This window comes from Ambystoma mexicanum, chromosome 10 (genome assembly GCF_040938575.1).
Source record: "Ambystoma mexicanum isolate Mex_15411 chromosome 10, UKY_AmexF1_1, whole genome shotgun sequence".
Lineage (NCBI taxonomy): Eukaryota > Metazoa > Chordata > Amphibia > Caudata > Ambystomatidae > Ambystoma > Ambystoma mexicanum.
In genome coordinates, this window is record NC_090932.1 from 680,003,469 (window position 1) to 680,026,162 (window position 22,694).

At 48.8% G+C, this 22,694-nt stretch overlaps 1 protein-coding gene across 3 annotated transcripts in view; it reads left to right on the top strand.

Moving 5' to 3' along the window:
* ATR (ATR serine/threonine kinase) overlaps positions 1 to 22,694 on the top strand; it is a 1,676,349-nt gene that overhangs the window by 1,057,572 nt on the left and 596,083 nt on the right. For all 3 annotated transcript variants that reach the window (XM_069618270.1, XM_069618272.1, XM_069618271.1), the window contains one exon: positions 20,603 to 20,694. In XM_069618270.1, the coding sequence (XP_069474371.1) occupies positions 20,603 to 20,694 (92 nt within the window). The remainder of the gene's footprint in view (positions 1 to 20,602; positions 20,695 to 22,694) is intronic.

Below are 22,694 nucleotides of genomic sequence, written 5' to 3' on the forward strand. Positions count from 1 at the left end.
GTTTTAGTAGTAGAAGTTTTATCCTGGCAGTCGAGTGGACCAGGGTGTGGTATAAGGTTGTTGTGGAAAAGAAGTGGCGATACCACTACTGTGTTTGATGAACTGTTATATAACCATCCTGGCTAAAATGCTGCTTAAGAAGAAGAAATGTGATGTGATAAAAAGTGACTGACCTTCAGAGAAAAGGAACATTTACATTGACTGTTTACTTAATGTACAAAGAGTGTGTCTTTTTGGTTCATCAAGCAGAAGGTTGCGAAAGCTTTAACAATGGTCTTAAGAGTGAGAAATCATTTTGGAACCAAGTTAGTTTTTTGCCAACTGAAAAACATTTTGGAACTGTGTATTTTACCTGGAGTGGAACTTGGCTAGTGAAAATAACTTTCGTTAAATTGAACTTTGCTTTGAACCATCCTGAATTTATCCAGGGGAAGGGTATCCAACCCTGGTCACAAGGATATCTGTTTATAACTTTTGTGTTTTAAATGTATATGTTGTTTTGTGAAATTTAATTCGAGAACAATTATTCCTGTGCGATTTGTTGTATGTATTAGTGTGAGGGACAGATATTTTTGGGCATTAGCTCACTTTTCTTTAGTCTTAGTTTGTTAGGTAGGAAAATCCTTGTTAGGCTAGGTGGCTAAGTCCTGCGCTTACCTTGCGTGTCCGCCCTGACGGGCTAGTGGCGGCCTGTGTTGGAAAATGTTCATGTTCGGGTTAGGGGGCCGCGCTGCTTCTGTGTCCAAGGTAAATGTTGGAGTGTCTTTCGATTTAATACCGGATTTGAAACGGTCCGTTTTAGGGATTCTTAATAAGGCTGCTGGATCACGATGTGTGCTGGTGTGAACTGGCAGCACATAGCGTTACTTACAGCCGCCTATGTTCTCTACTACTCTGCTTATCTCCACATTGTCTGCACAGATCTGGTGACTGGAGCTGTCTCTCTTGAGTCTGTCATTTTGGAGGCAGTCCGTCCAGACAGTTGATGGATGTTGCGGCCTGCAGTGAGTATAATGAAAGTGACAGTATATTTATGAAGCGGTACAGAGTGATTCACAGTGGTAGCTCACTGGCACTTGGGGAAGGGATTAGAACTGGAGCCCTCCTAACTTCCAACTTCCTTAGCTTCCTTACCTTTCCCCCTGGTAAGCCCCCCACTCAAGGCTGAGAGGGGTCTCCATCCCCTCTTGCAAGGTCAGTTTACTGACCTTGTCACATTGTCTCATATCCTTTGTATTGTGCCCAACAAATAGTTGTCAGTCTTTTGTGTCTCCTTTGTTAGGCAGAATCCTGTGCAGTGCCCTTAGGGACCACTACACACAATTAAGACTACAAGTGGTAATACAAGTTCACCTTTGGTATAAGCCTGTACTACACTGTTAAAGTGGTAGCAGTAGCGGAGCAGCCAGACTTATCTCAAGAGTAAATGAGCAGTAGAAGAGATTATAAAAAAGGACCACAATTACTGTGACTCAAGCAAACACTGACTCAAGGTTTCAAGTAAAAGATATAAGCAAAATTATTTTAAACCATCTGTTTGCAAAAACACTTCACTTCTATAAATTCGAAACCACACGTAAAATACACTACACACAACCAATTCCACTTGTTCCAGCAAATTCAAGGTAAGTACATTAGGATTTGACAGACCGGTGTTGCGAGACTAACGTGTACTCACAGATAGAAATCCTCACGAAGTTAATACATACTTTGTACTTTGGAATTTAAAAAAAGGGAAAAGTGGATAAAATCACAGGCAATACTTTTGTCAAGGCAAGGGGATCAGAGGACTCGTTCAAAGATACAGATAAAGTCAATAGGCCTGCGCCAGTGTCAATGGAGCAGATGCTCAGTTGCCGAGGATCACACGTTGAACAGTTCGAGATTCGAGATGCCAAGAGTACTTAGATATTGTCAGATGGAAGGAAAAGTTATAAGATGGAGGAAAGAAAGAACAAATCTTCGTGTAAGAAAAGGGTTCACCCCGATTCCGGATGGTCAGACGGAGAGACGGACCAAATGTGCACAGTACCTTATTCCGTTGGAGAAAAGCTGGTGCCACGGCAGTTGTTCCTGGTAGTTCCTGCAGACTCACGGTTCCTGCGGCTTCAGTCATGGGGACAAGAAGGACGACGTCTGGAGCGATGTGCACTACCCAGGGATGAGGCCAGCAGCAGCGAAAAAGATAACGATGAATAAAAGGTGCGCTCCTTTAAATCAGGAGAGGGCTCTTCTGATGGCTATCCGGACCACTACAGCACAGCAGTGATTTCGACCCAGGAGAGGATTCTCTGACTGACGAAAAGATGAGCTGGTTGATCCCACCAGGCTCAAGGGAAGAAGACTCCGGACTGGATCTTCTCTTGTCGTTGAAGGGTAGATAGCTCAGGACTGCAGCAGGGCTTCACCTGGACTCAGGGTTGCAGCAACCGTCTTCTTCTCCGCTTCTCTTCGGTTCTTTGCAGTTCCAGTGGCGACTCTGCCTTCTAGCGCAAGAGTCCTGCCTTTTTATGCCAAAATCCCCCATTCACACAGCCTGGTTGTCAATCACTCAGCAGGGGGGTTGTCCAACCCGGACAACCACATTAGCCAATCAACACAAAGTGCGACTTGGGTCTCCAAGGAGACCCTGTGCAGAGGGTGACTACACCCCTCCCTCACATTCAGCCCACCTAGACACCCAGACGCCAAACGGAGGGCTTCTGGTCAGAAGCCCGCCAATGGTCGACGAACAAAGGAGGCAAACCTGGTTTGCATGCAAAGAAAGACCCAAGAAGGATGTTAACAAAAAGAAATGGCGATTAAACCCAACCAGAGCCGAAATAAAAAGTATTTGGGCTAGCGGGTTTAAAGTTCGAGGCTACTAAAATAGCCTAAAACGTTACCACATTATGTAATATAATCGCGGTAGGAAAATTAGGGTAGGTACCACTGCCACCAGCCAAGTCTTAATGTTAAGGGAGCGAAACAATGCCCGGAAAATGGAATTGGTGGGAAGTCTAAGAAACAACCCTATGTCACTGCACTGAAGGTGCTGGGTAACACACAAAAGTGTGGGGCTACTGAAGTGGTGTCCTTCAGAGTCCACAATCACAAAAATAGTTGAAATACACATGGCAAAACACAGGTAAGAGTGGGGGAAAAGCTCACACTCTTACCAAGTGGAAAAAATAAACTCCAGCAATCCAGCAAAGCTGCTGAGGGACTCACTAGGTAAGGGAAATTAGCCATAGAATGAGAATTCTCCCGAACATCCTTCAATCATACTGTTGTTCTGTGTCAATCTTTTATCACTTGCCAATACGGTTTGCTTTTTTTACCATTTCCTCTAACCAGCCAGTGTTTTATAATGTTGGATGACTGCAGTTGGCTTTTTCACCCATTCCAAGCCATAAACAACTATTTTTTTGTTATACTGTTCCCTTCAGCATTACACCTCAATGAAATCTCTTGATCCCATAAAGCATGTCTCCCTCTCCCTGCAACTAGCTATGCCCGTCCCATTTAATAGTGTTCTCTTTTATTCAATGCATAGCATTGGCCACCATATCTTGTTTTAGTGTTTACCTTAGCAATTTCCTTAAACTTTCACTGTAGTTTACCCTACATTACGCACAGATTCTTATTGGGAGGCTGTTTTGTATGCAGGTTGCTTGTGTTTAATCTGATTGCTCATTTAAAACATAGGGCCTCATTACACGGTAGGCGCTAAAAAACGGGATTTACCGGCATGGCGCTATTAGCGTGTCCGCCCTCACAGGAGACCGCCAATAGCGCACCATTACGAGTAAGCGGACACGCGCATAGGGCCATGCCGGTAAATGACCCTACCGCCATGGCGCAAAAGCACCTTACCGTGCCCGCCCAAAGTGCTGATAGCACCTCTGCCCTCACTGTACATGCTATTTGCGGTCACCGCTATTAGCGATGGCCGCTATTAGCGATGACCGCTATTAGCGGCGACCGCTATTAGCATCGAGCGGCAAATAGCGGAAGCGGAAATAGCTTCATCGCACCGGAACGGGAAAGAGCACGGCGGACATCTTTAAAAACACAATCCATTGCCATCCTCTGCCCCCTGGACCATATTGGAGTAGTGAGCTGTGTGAAATCGACCGTGACACCTGCATCATGCCCAAGGCCCTGAAGAAAACATGTGACAGGCAGCGGAAGGAAAAGTACACCAACGAGGAACTGGTCATGTTGACGCAGACCCTTGCAGAGCATGCAGAGGTCGTCTTTGCAAATGATATGCGCCGTGCCACCTTGCTCAAGAAGAAAGCCATCTGGGAGGAGGTGGCGGTCAAAGTCAGTGCAGTGGGCACCAGCACGCGCACTGTGCGCGAATGCAGGAAGAGGTGGGACGACCTCAGGCTGCGGGTGAGGGGCATCCTGGCGGAGAACCACCGCATTGCCACTGCTGGCGGAGATGGCTCCCCAATACGCCTGAAGAAATGGGAGGAGACATGCGCCAACATGATTGCCATCGAGAGCATTGAGGGAGTGGGCAGCATGGAGGTCGGCGTGGCTACCACTTCTGATGCAGGTGAGTGTACACATGACAGGATGCGGTGTGAATGCACAGTCACCCCCATATGTGAGCCCAGACCCCACTCATGCATGGACACACATCCACACATGCACCCATCCATCACCATGTCAGTGTCAGACCCAAACACACACACATCACCAGAGACAAGTCCCAAACTCAAACATGCATGGATGAGGCACTGAACTGGCACGTCACCTGCATCCATAACTGCTAACTCCCAATGTCCACAACTGCATGAACCCTGTGATTTACATTGAGTATATTGAAACGCAACCAATGCCATCCCCCTTCTCGTCCCTGACAGGCTCACATACAGATGGGGAGGATGCTGCTGATGCATCAAAGGCACCACCTACATCAAAGAGGCCAAGGGCACAGGAGCCGGAGGAAACCCCTGCAACATCGAGGGGCAAGGGTGGAAGGCCACACCTTAAGAGTGGCAGCCTACGTCACAGTGCCACTGTCAGGGCAGCAGTAGCTGCACCACCAACTGTGGGCCCACCACCGGAGGCAAACCCACTGGCAACAATGCCAGACACCCAGGGCCCACCATCAGCTGCGGCAAGCTCTGCTGGTGAGGCAGCCGCCACTGGCCCCCAGTCCGATCCAGAGGACACCCTACTCCAGCAAATGGAGATGCACACCCCAAGCCCCCCAGGTAGCCCAGAGCCCATGGCATCCCAGACCCCTGGTTCTGATGGTACTTACGAGGACACCAACCCTGCAATAATGTCACCCATGCTTCCATCACCAGTTGCATTGGAGCCATCTGTGGGCACGGCATCCAATGCACGGTCACCCGGCACTGATCAGCAATTCACCGCCATCCTGCAGCGCCAACAGGAGCTGGCAATGCTGGTTGGGCAGCATGTCGCTGAGGCAGCAAATCTCACCGAGAAGATAGTCCAGACGGCGAGGCACTCCACTGAGCGCATGGACGCCAACACGGACAGGATATGCAATGAAATTGCAAGTCTTAGGGAGGTGCTTGTCCGCATGGCAGACACAATGGACCGCCACTTACACCCACAAGGCCAGTCTGCCCCATCCTCGACTTCCGGGTCGACTCAAACAAGCCCCCTCAGGCTCTCGATGAGAACCACCAGGCGCACGTCTGGCAACCCTCAAGACCCTTCCAAGGACAATTGCAATTAGGGGGCTAATGGGAATACCCCGGTGTGCATTGGCCATGGCAGAAATGGCAGAGACATGAGGGACTGTTGTGGGGGGTGGTGGGAAGGGTGTCATGGGTCTGTTGGGGGGGGGGGGGGAAGGGTGTTATGGGTCTGTTGGGGGGGGAGGGTGTTATGGGTCTGTTGGGGGGGAAGGGTGTTATGGGTCTGTTGGGGGGGGGAAGGGTGTTATGGGTCTGTTGGGGGGGGGAAGGGTGGTGGGATGTTTTTGGGCTTGCACTACTACACCTTCATGTCACTCAATACACTGGTTTCTGAACAAAACACAGGCTTGGACATCTTCATTGTGTGTGTGTGTACTTTATTGGCAACAGGGTCCATTGCGTGCTTCAAAACATACACCAGTGCATTACCCCCATATCCATGTGACAGTACGGAAACATGTTCCTCAGAATATTGGGTGGATCAGATGCCGTCTCACAGCACGTCCCTCCTGGCCATCCCCTCTTGCAACACCTGCATCCCCTTCACCTCCGTCCTCATCACCATCATCATCCTCATCAGGTACTTCTATTTCTACGTCAGGGGGCAGTGGCACATTCCGTCTGATACACATATTGTGCAGCATGACACATGCCATGGTGATCTTGGACACCTTCTCATGTCCATACAGGAGAGCACCACCAGACCTGCTAATGCACCTGAAACGTGACTTCAATAGTCCAAAAGTCTGCTCGATCACGATGCGGGTACGGGTATGTGCACGATTGTATTCCTCCTCGTGCCTGTTCTGTGGGTTCCGTACAGGTGTGAGGAGCCAGGGCTTCAGGGGATAGCCCGCATCACCTGTATGGGGGAATGAACGGGGTCCTGTTACTGTTCACCTCAAGATCGGCCTGTTCACATCAAACAAATTGACATTGCATTGTGATTCAAGTACTAAATTGACAGCATTCATGCAGATGGTCTGTGTGACAGCAACGTGCAAGGGGGAGGTCGACCCTGCAAGTAGAAATGCCACATTCATGCCTCCAACAGTAATTGACATGTCCTGGGTGAGGCCAGGTTTAGGTGTCCCTGGCCCATACAAATTAGGTAACACACTGCTAGTGTACTGACATCCTGACACCGATGTTGCCATGCTGTGAGGCATCACTTCAGTGGTGCCATAGGTGTGTGGTTCAGTGCTATGTCTAGGGGTGATCCCTTTGCATGCATTCAAGGGCGCGTTGCTGGATTGATGTAGTGCTGCACAGATTCTGTATTACGGTCTTGACACCATGTTGCAGGTTTGTGTAATATGTGGCCTGGCATGATGTGCAATGTGGATGGATGTGTGATATTTTGCAACCTGCATTGTTCTCAATGTTCTGCACCTTCGAATTGCATGTGGGTTCCTCTCAAGTACATCGTGGCCTTCCCTGAAGGACATTGGCGTACATCTGTATGTCCATTTCCCCTACGGACGCCAGTCAACACCCAGTTGGAGTATGTATCTCCCCCCCCCTTCACACCCAGTTGGAGTATGTATCTCCCCCCCCCCATTCACACCCAGTTGGAGTATGTATCTCTCCTCCCCCCCCCCATTCACACCCAGTTGGAGTATGTATCTCTCCCCCCCCTTCACACCCAGTTGGAGTATGTATCTCTCCCCCCCTTCACACCCAGTTGGAGTATGTATCTCTCCCCCCCCTTCACACCCAGTTGAAGTATGTATCTCTCTCCCCCCCCCCCCATTCCCCCCTTCACACCCAGTTGGAGTATGTATCTCCCCCCCCCCCATTCACACCCAGTTGGAGTATGTATCTCCCCCCCCCTTCACACCCAGTTGGAGTATGTATCTCTCCCCCCCCCCCCATTCCCTCCCTTCACACCCAGTTGGAGTATGTATCTCCTCCCCCCCCTTCACACCCAGTTGGAGTATGTATCTCCCCCCCCCCCCAAATCACGCAGCCATGTGCTTGCCCTGCTACTCACCAAGTAGCCACGAACGTTGTCCGGTGTGTCGCTCCATGTAGCGTGGGATTGTTGAGTTCCGCAGAACCATGGAATCATGTGTTGATCCTGGAAATCTGGCACAGCAATGTGTGATTATCTTGTTGGCGTCACATACCATTTGGACATTGATAGAGTGGAATTGCTTCCTGTTTCGGTACACTACTTCATTGTGATGTGGGACCACCAATTCCACATGGGTACAGTCGATGGCCCCGATGCAACTTGGAATGCCTGTCAGTGAATAGAAGCCAACTTTTGTGTTTGCAATCTCCTGGGCAGTCTGTGGCATGGATATGTGTTCAGGTGCATGCTTCAGGAGTGCATCGAGTACCTGGTTCAGCGTGCGTGAGAATACTGGTTGTGAGATGCCATGCATCTGTCCCACTGTATGCTGATAGGTGCCTGTGGCCAGGAAGTGGAGCACGCTCACCACCTTCAGTAGCGGGGGGATGGCAGTTCTGATGTCTATGAGGCTCACAATGTCGTCGTGGATCATGTCCACGATGCTGGTGATGGTAGCCCTGTCCAGACGGTACAGGGTGTGTATCTGCTCAGGGGTCAGGTTGAATGGACTGGCTCTGATCCTGGGTATTGGTGGGTGCCTCTGTGGTATGATTAGGTGGCGTTGTGGTGCCTGCTGTGCCTGTCTTGCCCTCCTCCTCCTCCTCCTGCGTCTCCTTTGTGCTGCCTGTTGTTGTAGCAGCTTCGCTGCAATGAGGTCCTCCAGGCCATGTAATGCTGCCAGTATTGGAACCATCTTGGTGTGGGGAGGGGTGTGGGAAGGGGTGTGGTGTGCTCCTTTTGAGCTGCCACAGTCTCCATTGCCTTCACCTGTGCTGATTTGGTGCACCTGTGGCAGGTGGGAACACTGCTCATTTCCCTTAACGGGTGTTCCGCGATGCCGGTATTTGCACCATGGCGGTAAGGGGTTTGGGGGGATTTACCATGCCGCTATTAGCATGTGCACTGGCCTTGTGATGCTGTGCTAATAGCGGCATGGCGTAATTAACGGGATGGAGGGTCGCGCGCACGCGGACTGCCCGCTATTAGTGGCACCGTAATTAGCGGTGCCGCTAATAGCGGTGTCCCGGGTCGTGATCCACATGGGGATTTAACGTTACCGGTAATACATTACCGGTAACGTTAAATCCCTACCGCCATCCGTGTAATGAGGCCCATAGTGTAGTGAACACTTTGACAATTTGACACTACAGTGCATCACAAATATAAATCCCATATGATATTTAGTAAATATTAAAGTTAGATTGCAAATAGACTAATACTCCATAGTTGAATTGGCATTCAACTCAAACTGTCAATTACAAAACCACCAGATGTGGCAGATGTAACCGTAAGTCAACTCGTAGTTTGGGCACTTCTCCAGGGTGACAGGTAATCGATGTTCACCATGGTTGCCTACCTGTATAAAACAATCATCCATTGATGATATTATAAATCTACTCACGCTGTGGGGTATATCACCTCTGGGTCCTGTGATGAATCGACGGAATTTGTCACAATACTCTCTCTAGAGGTAGATGCAAGTGGGACTCCCCCTACACCCCCACCTGGTTTGGCGACAAGGACTCCAGTTCCTGTGAGGAACTCTCTATAGCTATGCATACTGTGGCCTACACGGGATGCTGAAAAACGACAAAGTATGAAATACCAAGACTTGGATGAAGAAACGCCCAAATAGATGCAATTATTATATGGAGGAGGAACATGCCCCTTTAAATCAATATATGCAATCCACTGGGATGAGTACGTTTAGTAAGCTACTCTCGGAGAGAAGGCTGTGAAAAGATGGAGATTAATGCATATGCAGGCCTGGAAAGCTCCCACGCTGTGTAGGACCTGGGGAAGATGAAAACCAGGAAGCCTGAATGTTTTCAACTCACTCGATGTGTCAGAGCGGGATGCCAGAGCTATGCCAAACCTAAGGGGAGAGAAACCAGCCAGGCAGGAGCCCGCAGGAAGGTGGTGGTGATACCACGAATTAGAATCCTTGGTGGACAGCTGGTTCACAAACCATCACTGAGACCACCGCTAATAACGAGGCACATGGTGTCTGGTCCAGCATTGAAGCACCGTGACAACGCGAGGAAATGAGTGAACGCAAGGAGAGAAGTTCTAGCAAAGAGAAGGCAACGGCGGTCTATGACACGAGAGGAGGTCTCCAACGAACCAAACTCCCGCAAACATTCTCCTTCAAGTCGGAAGGTAACATAGTGAACAGGAAGTACGGGAGGCCCCAGGGGAATCATTATGCCACACCAGCAACTCGTCTCAGTAGAGGCTAAGAAACAGAGTTAAGCTGGAAAAATGTGAACTCAAAACCTGTTGATATACGAGAGAGAATTGTTCAAAAGCTAAATAAAGAGAAAGAAGAACAACATTGGATGATAATAACCTGGGAAAAGGACAAAGTAACTCAATATCTTATACAAGAAGAATGTTATACCAAAGATAAAGAAAGATATGAATCTGAGCTTAGAGTATATTGACAACTGAGCCACATACATTCACAATTTACCGCTTCGCCGTAATCTCGTAGATCCTCACATGAGACTATTTGCGGAATGTTTTACTAAACAAAATTCCCTCAGGAGAAGGGAGTTATTCTCCTGTACGAAGTTAGTTTTTTCATAGTAGTAGTGTCAGTTAGGGAAGTTTTGTGGACAGCAGACTTATTTTTTTGGATGTTCACGACTGACAAACGAGCACCTTAGTTATTAACATAGGTAGAGACCACCCATAGAGATGGGGAACGTTAGGGCTTATAGTGTCACTTTAATAAAATATTGTACATCATGTCCTCAGAGTCTGTGTCCTTCTGACTAACCACAATCCACAGGATAAAAGAGGGAGCAGATATATTTTGTGGGATAAACCCCATTTGCCAACAGAAGTAGCCTTATTAGCTTCCTGCAAGAGTTCTTATTGACAGTAAATAAGCAAAACGTTTACCAGATCCTTAAATGTTTATGAACATGTCAGAGAGATGTTTGTACCCCAGTTTTTCAACCTGTTTGTCTAACTATTTCTGTGCTTACTTTGCAAAAAGTGCAGGTATGCTAGATCCTCAAATGCCCTTTCTAAAGTCCAATCCATTTCATCCCATTTCTTTTCAATTAGTTCATAACTTTGCATTGTTCACCAATCTGCGATCATTCGCCTGTCACCTTACATACAAGGCACTTGAATTTTGTAAACCTGTGCTGCCTCCATACTTATACACTGCTCCGTTATTGTGGCACCAATGATAAATGTTTATCCCTCTACTTTTTGTCTCTGCCCACCTCTAAACCATCATGTTAAATGTGTCCGTCCTTGTAATTTTTGTTCTTCTGGTTAGATACAATTTGCACTGTGCAAAGTGCATTGGGCAATGTCTGTTAAATAAGGAAGTTGTTAAATTAAGTCCATATTTAAGTTGGGTTATAGAAAATCAAAGGCTGCAAACTTTTGTGATTATTCATTGAAAGGGTCTTATATAGATAAAAGAAACATTTAAAGAATTTATATACCTATACCTGCACCATCCATATCTTCGAACAATGAGGAGTCTGCAGCAATCCAGTGTTTGATGCTTGGTTGTGTTTTGTAACTTTCTTCTCTAGAGCAATCTTTTTTTATTAAGTTGCTGCATGTCTCTACTACATACAGATAGTTCTACAAAGCTTTCTGCAAGTTTAACTTTTGTTTCAAGATCTTGCAAGTGTATGTACACTGTGATGAATCTGGAGGTTTTGTCCCTTCTTCCCTGGGGGGGGGAGCCACCCCCATTTGGGGCTAGGGAGGTGAGCCCGCTCAGTAAAACCCTCCCTAGGAGTTTGGCAAAGCGGGAAGTCACTGGAAGGGACTCCACTCAAGGGTACAAGGACTTCCATTCCCATGGGGAACTCCCTATACATAAGGCATACTCCTACATCCCATCCCCTTTCCTCCATACTGTATGGGCGTCCCTTACTAGGGACGGGAAACAGAAGCTTTTTCACCATAAAAATCATCTTCCCCTTTAAATTTAGATGCGCGCAGTGGTGCAGCCCAGGGAGCATGTGCTCCCCTGACTCTGCCCACCGGCGCCACTCCTCAGTCCTCTTTTCCGCATCAACTGGAATGGACCGCTTTTACCAGCGCTCCTGAGTTAGGCCTCTGGCCTTGTAATTCCACGTGCTCTTCCCCTGAGAAGTATTCTTGTCTTCTTTTTCTTTTCCATTTGTTAGTTACTGCTCTGTCCTCTGGCGCCACGCTCCTGCCAGCGCATGTCGACGACAGCAGGCTTCAGCGGGTGTCCAGCCTGCTAGGGTCCCTTCCCAACGTCTGACCCCCACGCCCTCTGCCTCTGGTGCCTTGGCCCAGACCACGGCTGGCACGTCTGCACTGCGTGCAACGCCTTGACTCCGCGCGTGCTCAAGAATTGACTAGCCAGGTGGCCGGAGCTCTTCAGAAGATCGCCTCCAGAGGACCTTAAAGTATTTGTGAAACGGAAGACCAGGCCCAAGGTAGGTGCCCTCTTCTCCTCTGTACCCCGCAAGGGTGACTCCTTCCCTGGGAGGCACACAAGCAAGAGGGACCTCTCGGGTCCTAAAACCAGCAGGAATACTGAGGCTGCTCCAGCTACCGGCCCACGGCCCGAGGGGTCGCAATATTCTACCGGTGCTACCACTGAGGGGCTGCAAGGCTCTATTACCGGGTCCAAACCTGAGGGGCTACGCCCTAGTACCGGACCCATGTCTGAAGGGGCTCCTGCACACAGCACTACCTGCACCATGGCCGGGGGCACTCTGTCTACCAAGCCTCGACCTGAGGTTCAGGGAAGGTTGCAACCACCGCCACTCAGCATACTGGTGGAGGCCGGACCGAGCTCAGCAAGTACCACGACTCAGGCAGCAAAACAAAATGGCCGCTGGGCCAGCCAAAATGGCAGCTCACCCGGCACCCTTTCCCTTCGGAGATCAGGCAGGGGAGCGCGCTTCCAGGTGGGGTTAGGCAGGTACACATCGCCCAATTTAGTGAGATAGGGCCCGCCCAGGACAAAGTAGCCTCGGGCTGACCCCTATGTCTATCCCATCAGGTACACCTCCTGCTTGTGAACACAGGTTCTTCAAGAAGTTCCTCGCTCTCATGAGATCACCACAGATGGGTACCATCCTCAGGGACGTAATCGGGGACATGCTCCCCCCTGTACAGCCGCAAGCACCCACGGCGGTACTGCTACTGGGTCCAGCTCAGTCCCTGGCTCCCATGCCTGTGCCAATCATGGCAGCTCTGGCTCTGCCCCCTCAGCAGCCTCTGCCACTCATAATCGGCACGCCACAACTGCCTGCAACCGGCACTCCTCCGGCTCCCCCAGATCCGCAGGACACAATAGTGGACACAGACGAGGAGGAAGACCCGGACACCCCACCATCAGCCAAAGCATTTCACAAGAGACGGGCGGGCCTGGCTGAGTACCTAGGCATCCCGCAGCCACAGGTGGAACAACCGTAGACAGGGGTGCTGGCTGAAGTACTTAAATTATGTTCTCCTACTAGAACTGGAATTCCACTTCAAAAAGATGTCGAAGCATTAGCCAAGGCTGGCTCAAGCCACTCTCTACCCAGCCTACCAACAGGTGTCTCGATGCTAAGTACAGACAAACGGAAGGGGACCCCCACCTATTGTCTGCACACCCCCATCCACACTCCTCAGTGATAGCGGCAGCATCACTATACTCCAAGCCACAGTCTCTTCAGCTGCTTCGACGTCTGCACTCCTGGACAAAGAGGAAAAGCTCCTGAAAGTGTTTGGAAAGAAAATGTACTCAAACGCCACTCTCCACCTGCGCCAGACCAACGCTGATGCCGTGTTGACGGCTGTCAACCAGAAATGGTGGCAGTTAATTGCAGACTTCCTTCCTGAGCTCCCCACCCACAGCCAGGCACGCTTTAAGGCTGGAGTGCCGGAGTCCAAAATCGTGGCCCAAGATATAATGGATTACACAGTGGTCCACATTGACACATCAGGCCGAGCCATTTGTACTGCCACGGAGTTGAGAAGGATAGCCTGGCTCAAGGTGACAAAATTCAACCCTGACATGCAGGAGCGCATACTAGACCTGCCTTTCAAGGGGGGCGACCTATTCCATTCGACAACAGATGAGGAAATTGATAAGAAAAAGAATAGCTCCCAGACAGCGAAATCTTTATCTATTCTTACGAAGTCCACACCCTAGACCTACAGCCAAACTCACGCGCTCAGATAAAGGTCGGTCCTTCAGAGGCTTTAAGGGCTTCCAGGAAAGACGGTCCAGGCAACCGGACAGATCCCCTAGCCAGCACAGGCACAAACAGCATAAAGCGGCTAACAAGAGTTTTTTCCAGTCGCCCTCCTCAGCTCCAGCCTCAGAGGGGAAGAGGTTGTGATAGGCTCATCCGGTTCCACGAGTCTCCGTGGGGGCAGGCTGGCCCTTCATGTACACTGCTGGCGGACAAAGTTCACAGACCCATGGATCCTCTATGTTGTATCCACAGGCTTCTGGGCTCCCGATTCCTCCTTCCTCCCCTCCGCTTCTGCAGATTGGTACAGCAACTCTGCTGGCTGAAATCCATTTGCTCGCAACGAGCCAGGCAGTGGAGGAAGTCCCAGTCTCGCAGCGGGACCTGGGCTTCTATTCTCGAATTTTACACCATACACAAAAAGAACCACGCTGGTCTGAGAGTTGTGTTGGACCTTTCCTCCTTGAACCTTTCCCTCCCCCTCCAAAAGTTCAAAAGTGGTACCCCAGCCTTCATAGCGGAGACGTTGTGTGTGGGAGACTGGATGTGCTCCTTGGATCTGAAGGATGCCTACCTACACGTCCTGATCTGGGAACCTCATCGATCCTTACTGAGGTTCAGAATCATGGGTTTTCACTTTCAATACAGGGTTCTACCCTTTGGACTCAATTCAGCCTCCAGGGTCTTTACAAGGCTAATGCACGCAGTGGCAGCCCTACTCGGGGCATAGGCCCATCACATTTATCCATATCTAGATGACTGGCTAGTCAGGGCGAGATCTCCGGAGGCGGTCCATCACACGGCTTCCACTCTAATGGACACACTATACGATCTGGGATTTTCTAGACGTCTCAAAATATCAGTTATTGCCCACACGCAGTATGACCTTCCTGGGCCTTATATGGGCCACAAGGTCCGAGAGGATCTTCCCCTTCAATGGACAAGATTGCAAGAGGGCCACTGTACATTTTCTCAGCAGAGAATTTACCTCTGCGTGGTGGCACCAACACCAGTTGGGAGTCATGGCCGCATGTCTCCTCACAGTGACACATACAAGGCTCAAAATTAGGAGGCTGCAGCTGCACTTCTCAGCCTCCTGGAATCAGGAGAAGGGATCTCAGGCGGAGCAGGCCAGCATACCACATCTCCGCCAGGATCTAGACTGGTGGGGTACAGACAACCTGAGGATAGGCAGGCCCTTCTGGCTGCCGGCACCTCAGGTCACCATTACCACAGACTTGTCCCTAGAGGGATGGGGGTGGGAGGGGTTACCCTGGACAGCCACAGTGTCCATGGAGTATGGTCACATCAGGAGCAGCTGGAGCACATCAACTGGCTCGAGATGATGGCTATCTGGCTTGCCCTCAAAGCCTTCCTTCCCATGATCACCGGCAAGTCTATTCTCATTCAGACAGACAGCTCCACCTGCATGTATTACATCAACAAACAGGGTGGCACCAGGTCTCCTCCCCTCTGCAGACTGTCGATCGACATTTGTGAGTGGGCGCTGGTGAACAACATGCACTTGTCGGCAATCCACCTCCCTGGGGAGTCCAACCTAGAGGCAGACAGGCTCAGCAGGCTGGGCTCGGACAACTACGAATGGCAGTTGAACAAGGAGGTCCTTCAGGGGATCTTCACCAGGTGGGGTCATCCGCAGGTGGACCTCTCCGCCACCAGCACAACAGGCGATGCCCACAGTTCGCCTCATGGCTGGGTCAAGGCAGGGGTTCGTTAGGCGACATGATGCAGATCCTGTGGAACAACATGAATGTGTATGCTTTTCCCCCCAATCCCCTGGTTCACAGGGTAATCTGCAGGTCAGGGAGTCGCGGAGCCTTCGCCTCATCCTGATAGCGCCATGGTGGCACGCAAGACCTTGGTTCTCGGAACTTTTCAGCCTGTTGGATCAGCCCCCGTACACCTCTCGGTGGGCCCAGCGGGGGGGCGCAGTGGTTCACTCCGCCCAAGAGAAGTTAGCACTCGCAGCGTGGTTCCTGAACAGGTTACGCTGAAGCATCTCCACCTGTCACAGGCTAACCTGGCTATTATACAAGGGGCTAGGAGCGACGCTACCAGGAACCAGTACAAAAGCAAGTGGACCAGGTTCTGTCACTGGGCAGAATCAAAGGAAATTGATCCATTGTCTTGGTCGTTGCATGACATTCTATCCTTCTCAGTGCACCTCGCCCACCCAGGGGTGCAGGTAGATACATGCCGCACGTATCTGTAAGCCTACAAGAACTCGGGCGAGGAGGTCTATTCATCCTCGAATCCGGTGGTCAAGAGGCACTTGGCGCGTCTGACTAGACTGTATCCACCTATCAAGAAACCACAGCCTGTTTGGGTCATTAATGTAATGCTGGGCGCCCTGGCGCATAAACCATTCAAACCCATGGCATCCACGGACATCAGTCTAGTTACCATCAAGATGTCCCTGCCCTTACCTCGGCATGCCGATTCAGTGAAATCAAGGCCCTGGTTGCATCATAGCCATATACTACTTTTCTCGAGGACAAGGTGGTGCTCAGAACACACCCCGCATTTCTACCTAAGGTCATCTCCTTTTTTCACCTGAATGAGGAGGTAGTGTTACTGACATTCTTTGCGGACCCTAACGATGAGGCTCAGAGGGTATTGTACTGTCTGGATGTCAGGCGTGTGCTTAGATTTTACCTGGACAGAACCAAGAGCTTCCGTAAATCAGACGCCCTCTTCGTTACCTTCGGGGGAACAAAACCAGGCTGTCAAGCCTTCCATAGCAAGGCGCATGGTTATGGCCATCAAGGAGGCGTATGAGGGGCAGCACAAGCCATTGCCAGCAAACATGCACATTCCCACGACATCAGAGCCAAGGCCACAGCGGTAGCTTTCCAAACACACGTACTGTGGCAGTTTATCAGCAAAGCAGCTTCATGGGCTACTCCCTCTGCCTTCTGCAAGCACTACTGCTTGGATGCCAGTGCCAGGCCAGACGCAGCATTTGGCCAGGCAGTGTTGAGAAACTTGTTTTCTTAGTAGTGGCAACTCTCCACCATGGAGCTACATTCAGTTGCAATCAACCATACAGTATGGAGGAAAGGGGACAGGATGTAGGAGTAATTATAAGTTACCGTAGTGACTAACGTAGGTCCATAGTCCCCTTTCCTCCATATGTCCCATCGTCCTCTGCCCTAATAGAACTAGTGTCATTAGGCAAAATTAATATTGTAGACATGTCAAAGGGGACAGAGGAGTGACACCGGTCGGCGGAGTCAGGGGAGCGCATGCTCCCATGGCTGCGCCCCCGCGCACATCTAAATTTAAAGGGAAGGATTATTTTTTCATGGTAAAAAGGTTCTGTCTTCCGTTCCTAGCGAGGGATGCCCATACAGTATGGAGGAAAGGGGACTAGGAGTACGTTATTCACTACAGTGAGTAACTTTTCATTTATCTACATACATGGAAATCTGAAAGAGTGATGTTACATTCAGCTGTGGGACTAAAAATAATATTGAAAGTGTCTTCGGATGTTTGGCTCAAGACAATGCTGGTCTCTCCGTGGGCTTGGCAGCTGAATGTAAACATGTCCCTTTTGAATCAGAGAGCGATAATAAAGGCACGATCACCCTTGAATGGAGGAGAAGGAACACTATGCAGAGGCGAGTTTCCGACGTAAGCATGATATTGAGGGGCAGAGCCGGCTGTGGAGCGAAGAGAAGCAGGAGAGGAAGAGGGACGCTGCTGACCCAGTAAAGAACCACGCAGAGCCAGCGATGACAAGGCTAAGCGAAGCAGGTCTCACCTGGAGGCACTACCCAATAACTGCCGCCGCAGTTAGGACATGAGGGAGGCATTAATCCTCCACTCTCAACGCAAGCGCCAAGTAGACAAACACTGAAATGAGTGGAACACATAACCTGCTTGTGTACGACTGGAAGACAAGAAAGCCTTGGAGAATGCCAAAGCTACTGAGCAGACACCAACTCACTGGAGCAAACACTATGACATATAAGGTACCCAGGGCGCTCAGAGTGTAGGGGGTGCAGAGAGAAGAAAGAGCAAAAGGGGAAGAAAGTAGGATTGACCTAACCCCATACCAGGGGAATAAAGGCACAGAGAGATAGAGAAAGAACCAGAAGATAATAGGGGTTATGGGACCCCAAGAAACCTGAATAATGTAATCAGCCAAACGGCTCACAGAAACTCCTGAGAACCAAGAGAGACACATGGAAAGAGGAGTTACAATTACTCCCGGGAGATAAGTGATACATTTGGACAGAGAGACCCAAGGGAACCAGAGAGACCCAATAACACAAGTGAAGAACAGATTCGAGTGGAGCACAGAGGCACCCAAGACATGAACCAAGTGGAAAGAAACCCGCCCTAGTGCTGGAAGGAGATATTGGAAATATCCATCCATGTAAGGCATCTTGGACATTTGGTCTTTTCAGGAACTTGACTTTATTTTATAATCTTGACCAACTTCTGGAACTTTGACAGATTTTCAAGAACTGTTAAACCAGGGAGAATTATATTCTACAGACAACATCTGGATCCGGAACCAGGAGGGATTCCGTGAAGTCCTGAGAGAGATCTTATTGAATAACTCTGAGGGCAGGGCACTCTGCCTAGTTTTTCTTTTATATTTTTTTAAATGGTAGGACCAGTTTAGAGGATAGGTTTGGACAGAGGACTATTTCTTTATTTTGACTGTCGACCTGCACCTTAGTATAGTTTATCAGGAAGGGAACTCCCGTGACTTGATAGCCCCTTATGGCGTGATTCCCTGCCCGCCCCCCTCAGATCCTAGGTAGGGCTGTGTAGAGTGGGCACAGAATCACAAGTCTTGACTTATGTTGAGAGGTGCCTCGGGTTCGGGCTAGCGCTTTTGACAGTTCCCTGAGTTCTGCACCCCTTGTCATACTTGACAAAAATACAGCCAGAAAATATTGTGTAGTTTGTTTTGACTCAGAGACCTTATTATGAAGCATTGCTTAAAAATATGAAGCTGACACTTCAAGGTAGCAAGTCAATATATTTATTATCACTTTTTTTCTCTATCAGCTTAGATCATCATTAAACCTGCTATTATAAGAGCAATAAAAACATAACATACCATCATGTATATAAAGAGCGTTATTGCATAAGCTAAAAACATGATTCGTGTTTTAACAGAGGTAAAGTTCAATTCATCATTTTAAAATACCAGCTTTGAGCAATAGTGGGGTTCATGTTATGTTGTCGAAGCTATGCTATGGTATGATCAGGAGTGGATTGACATAATAAAGCACGCCGTCAGTCTAACATATGCAAAAAATTTCAACCAACACACTTAAACTCACGATTTCCAGGTCTTGCTGTTCTGCATTCAAAGTCACCACGAGGACCTGCTGCTCTGACCTGCTATCGAAGGCTCTTCCCAACCCCCCATGATCTTGTTTTCTCTCTGCTTGTTGCCGCCGAGTTCTCCTTTAGTCTTAGTCTGTTGTGCTTTTTATATTAACACGCGTGACTTTGTCTACATATACCATGTGCGTCATATCCTTGACCTGGAAAGAATTGCTAGAGTCTGAACCTGCTTTTGTTCTTTGGGTCACACTGTTTATATGTGGCATTTATGTAAAAATTCAAGTAACATGTGCTGTATTTACCCTTGATTATTTCCATTCGAATGAATGGGCTTCCGCTTGACGAACAGGCAAGGCGCAGTGTTTTTTCCTGGCCTACTTCAACGGCCATTATATCAAATGCATTTTCTGAAGGGGTTTAAGCGCGACAATAGCTTACAACACTTAAACTGCATATCATGCTTCCTGTCTAAAGCTGCTTATTAGTGCAGAAGCATCTCTTGACTCTGCTACGAGCTCATCTACAACAGGAAGCTGTCACTTGTGGTTGGCTTATGTGCACCTGTGTACTTCTATTTTGGTATGGTGTTCCCTGCCTTTGGCTTCTTATCTGATGTGCCAGGTGCGAAACTTAGCCGTTGAAGATAATAATCTGCTATCCTGTGGTTAGAAAGAGGAAATGATCAAACCGTGGACATCGCATTTGTTTAGAGCCAAGAGACCGATTATGCACTTACTCTTTGCTGACTATGCTTCAGTGTGTGGTCAATGGAGCTTGTGCTCTTTAGAGCATGTGTCGATGCCTGTTCTTTGGAAACGGCTCCTGTATTAGAAGTGAACGTGTTTAAACTCTCCTCACACTTGTAGTCTCTTGCTTAAATTCCCCTGGTCTGAGCCAACTTGTCTTAATACGACCATTAATATGTCCATTAATCCATGACACCCGTTTTAGCAATAGGGTTAGAAAAGTGTTTTCTTTTCAGTTAAATAAAACTCTTTGACCACAAGTACTCTGGCCCAAGTCCTTCTGCTGGCTTGCCACAGCACTTTGAAAAGGACATTTAATCAGCTTAACTGCTTAATAGACTATAGCAGTGCCCATTATAAACCACTGCTAACCTACTCTCAATTGCCACTGTATAAAATGGGTTAAAATAATGTATTTCTCAACGCTTTATAGCTATAGTCCAAAAGGTTCACTTTACGATTTCTTGACAGTTTCTTGTGTTCACAGGTAATGCTGGTAAAAGTGAAAGTTAAATTGCACAAACATTTGAATAGTAGATGACTCCAACCTACCTCCAAACCTGTTATTTTCCTGTGCAGATCATCCATTATCATGGTGTGGTGAAGTCCATGCTGGGGCTCGGCCAGCTGTCTACAGTGATCACTCAAGTCAACGGAGTGCTTGCCAACAGGTAACCATATGTTTTCACAACAGCTGAGCCCATTGTTCAGGCAGTTCTAAGAGGCACAAATGCTTAAGGATGCAAGCATCTAGCTTGTGCTGCAGGATCAGTACACATTTACTGTTTTTGAAAAATCAAGCCTACTTGCACCTGAACTCTGGTCTATGACTATATTTCTTATATAATTGTATGCAACTAAGGATGTTTAAATGTATCTTTGTCACAAAGGTACAATTTTCAAGCATTTCAGTTGTTTTGTCTTATGGTATTCACATTTCTACAGTGACCAATTTATCAAATTAATGCATTGTGTTGCATCGTGTAGTTACTTGTACGTTTTAGTTCCTTTCTAAAATACAAATCAATATTGCAAGTTTTGTTTGTTGCTGCTTTGCTATTATATTGTCATTATTGAAAACACACAAGAAGCACATTATGAGGGAACAGCGTGTGCAGGTAGTGTTTTTTAATAGTGCTTTTTTAAGAAGTTATTTTGATAAAATCAGAATTTTCTACATCTTATTAGGTAGATAGACTAGCCATTTAGACAAGAATATGTGATGAATGTAAAGCATTAAATTCAATGTATCCACTGCCCGGCATTGTTCTATGCAGGTGTAGTTTGTCTTTTTTAGCCTGTCTGCAACCAGCCATCTGCAAACCAGTCTTGGTCCTACCACCAGTTGGAGCACCCTCCCCCCCTCCTCTGCATGTCAATATAAGCAATCACAGGGCATCTTAAATGAGGTGCAGTGTGAGTCTCTACACACAGCAAACTTTGGATTTGAGTCTAGGAATCCTCCTTTCTCCAGCATGGGGTCTGGCATGGATTCACATGCTCCTGAATATTCCCTGTCGTGAGGCTGGGAATCCTCGGTAAAGAAAAAATCTGTTTCAGTTCATTTCTGAACTGTATTTATAACTGAGCTCTGGTCATACCGCCACCAGCCAATGAATGTCCTCCACCTAAGCCCCTCCTCTGGGAGTCCTCGTGCTTAGGTCTCGAGCTTCTACTGCCATTTTTGCTTTTTGGAAGAGTTTAACTCTATTTTTCAGTCAGTCGAGCCTGTGTGCTCCATCAATCACCCTTCCGATTAACGGGGATCCGTTTTTTGGATTCTTCAGCGCCCCTCAAGGGGGGATTTTGTCGAGTTTCTTCGTGGAGGTTTCCAGAAAATTCTTCAGGCCTACACTGCGTGGATCATGTCGGACGAGAAGGATTCCCCTTCTCTTTTCAAGCTTTGCACTGACTGCGGTTTGCGTAATGTTTTTATGAAAGACAAACATTCCCAGTGCCTGTACTGCCTGTACCCGATGCACAAGGATGAAGATGGTGCGTTTTGCCATGAACTCTCGACTCACACGTTGAAGGATCGGCGTATATGGCTGGGAGAGTGGCTTCAGGCCAAGGCCTCTGCACCGGATGGTTCCCAGGGGCAGGCCTCTCCCGGATCCGGGAAAGCTGAGCAGGCTTCGAAGTCCTTTGAGGGCGCTCCTCCCGCGGGGGTTCAACAAAAGGCCAAGCACTGCGAGTCTGCTACTCTCGGGAGCGCCGTTGTGGCAGGCTCCTCGGCGGCCAGGGCACGTATGACATCCCCAGCTGCATCGGTTCCAGTCAACGCTCTGGATCTTCATCCAAGAGGAAGTCGGATCACCCGGGCAAGCTGAAGGTGGCCGCAGAGCCGACCAAGGAGAAGACCAAACAGGATACAGCGTCCAGCCTATCCTCGGCGGAGAAGGCCAAAGGCGGCCCAACCCCTAAGGAAAGGCTAAGCAGGACAAGGTGTCTGGGGCAACCAAGAAGGCCAAGCAGGACAAGGGGCCTGGCCCGACCGTCAAGGCCCAGGTGCACCAGACGAAGGCGTCGCCTTCCATCGAGTTGGTGGTAGCGTCCCTTTAGAAGGCCGCAGGGGCAGACCCGCAGGGCGCCCTTCCGAAGACAAGAGTGTCCCTCCCTCCCAGGAGGGAGATTACATTCCAGCCCATTGAGAAGACCCCAGAGAAGAAGA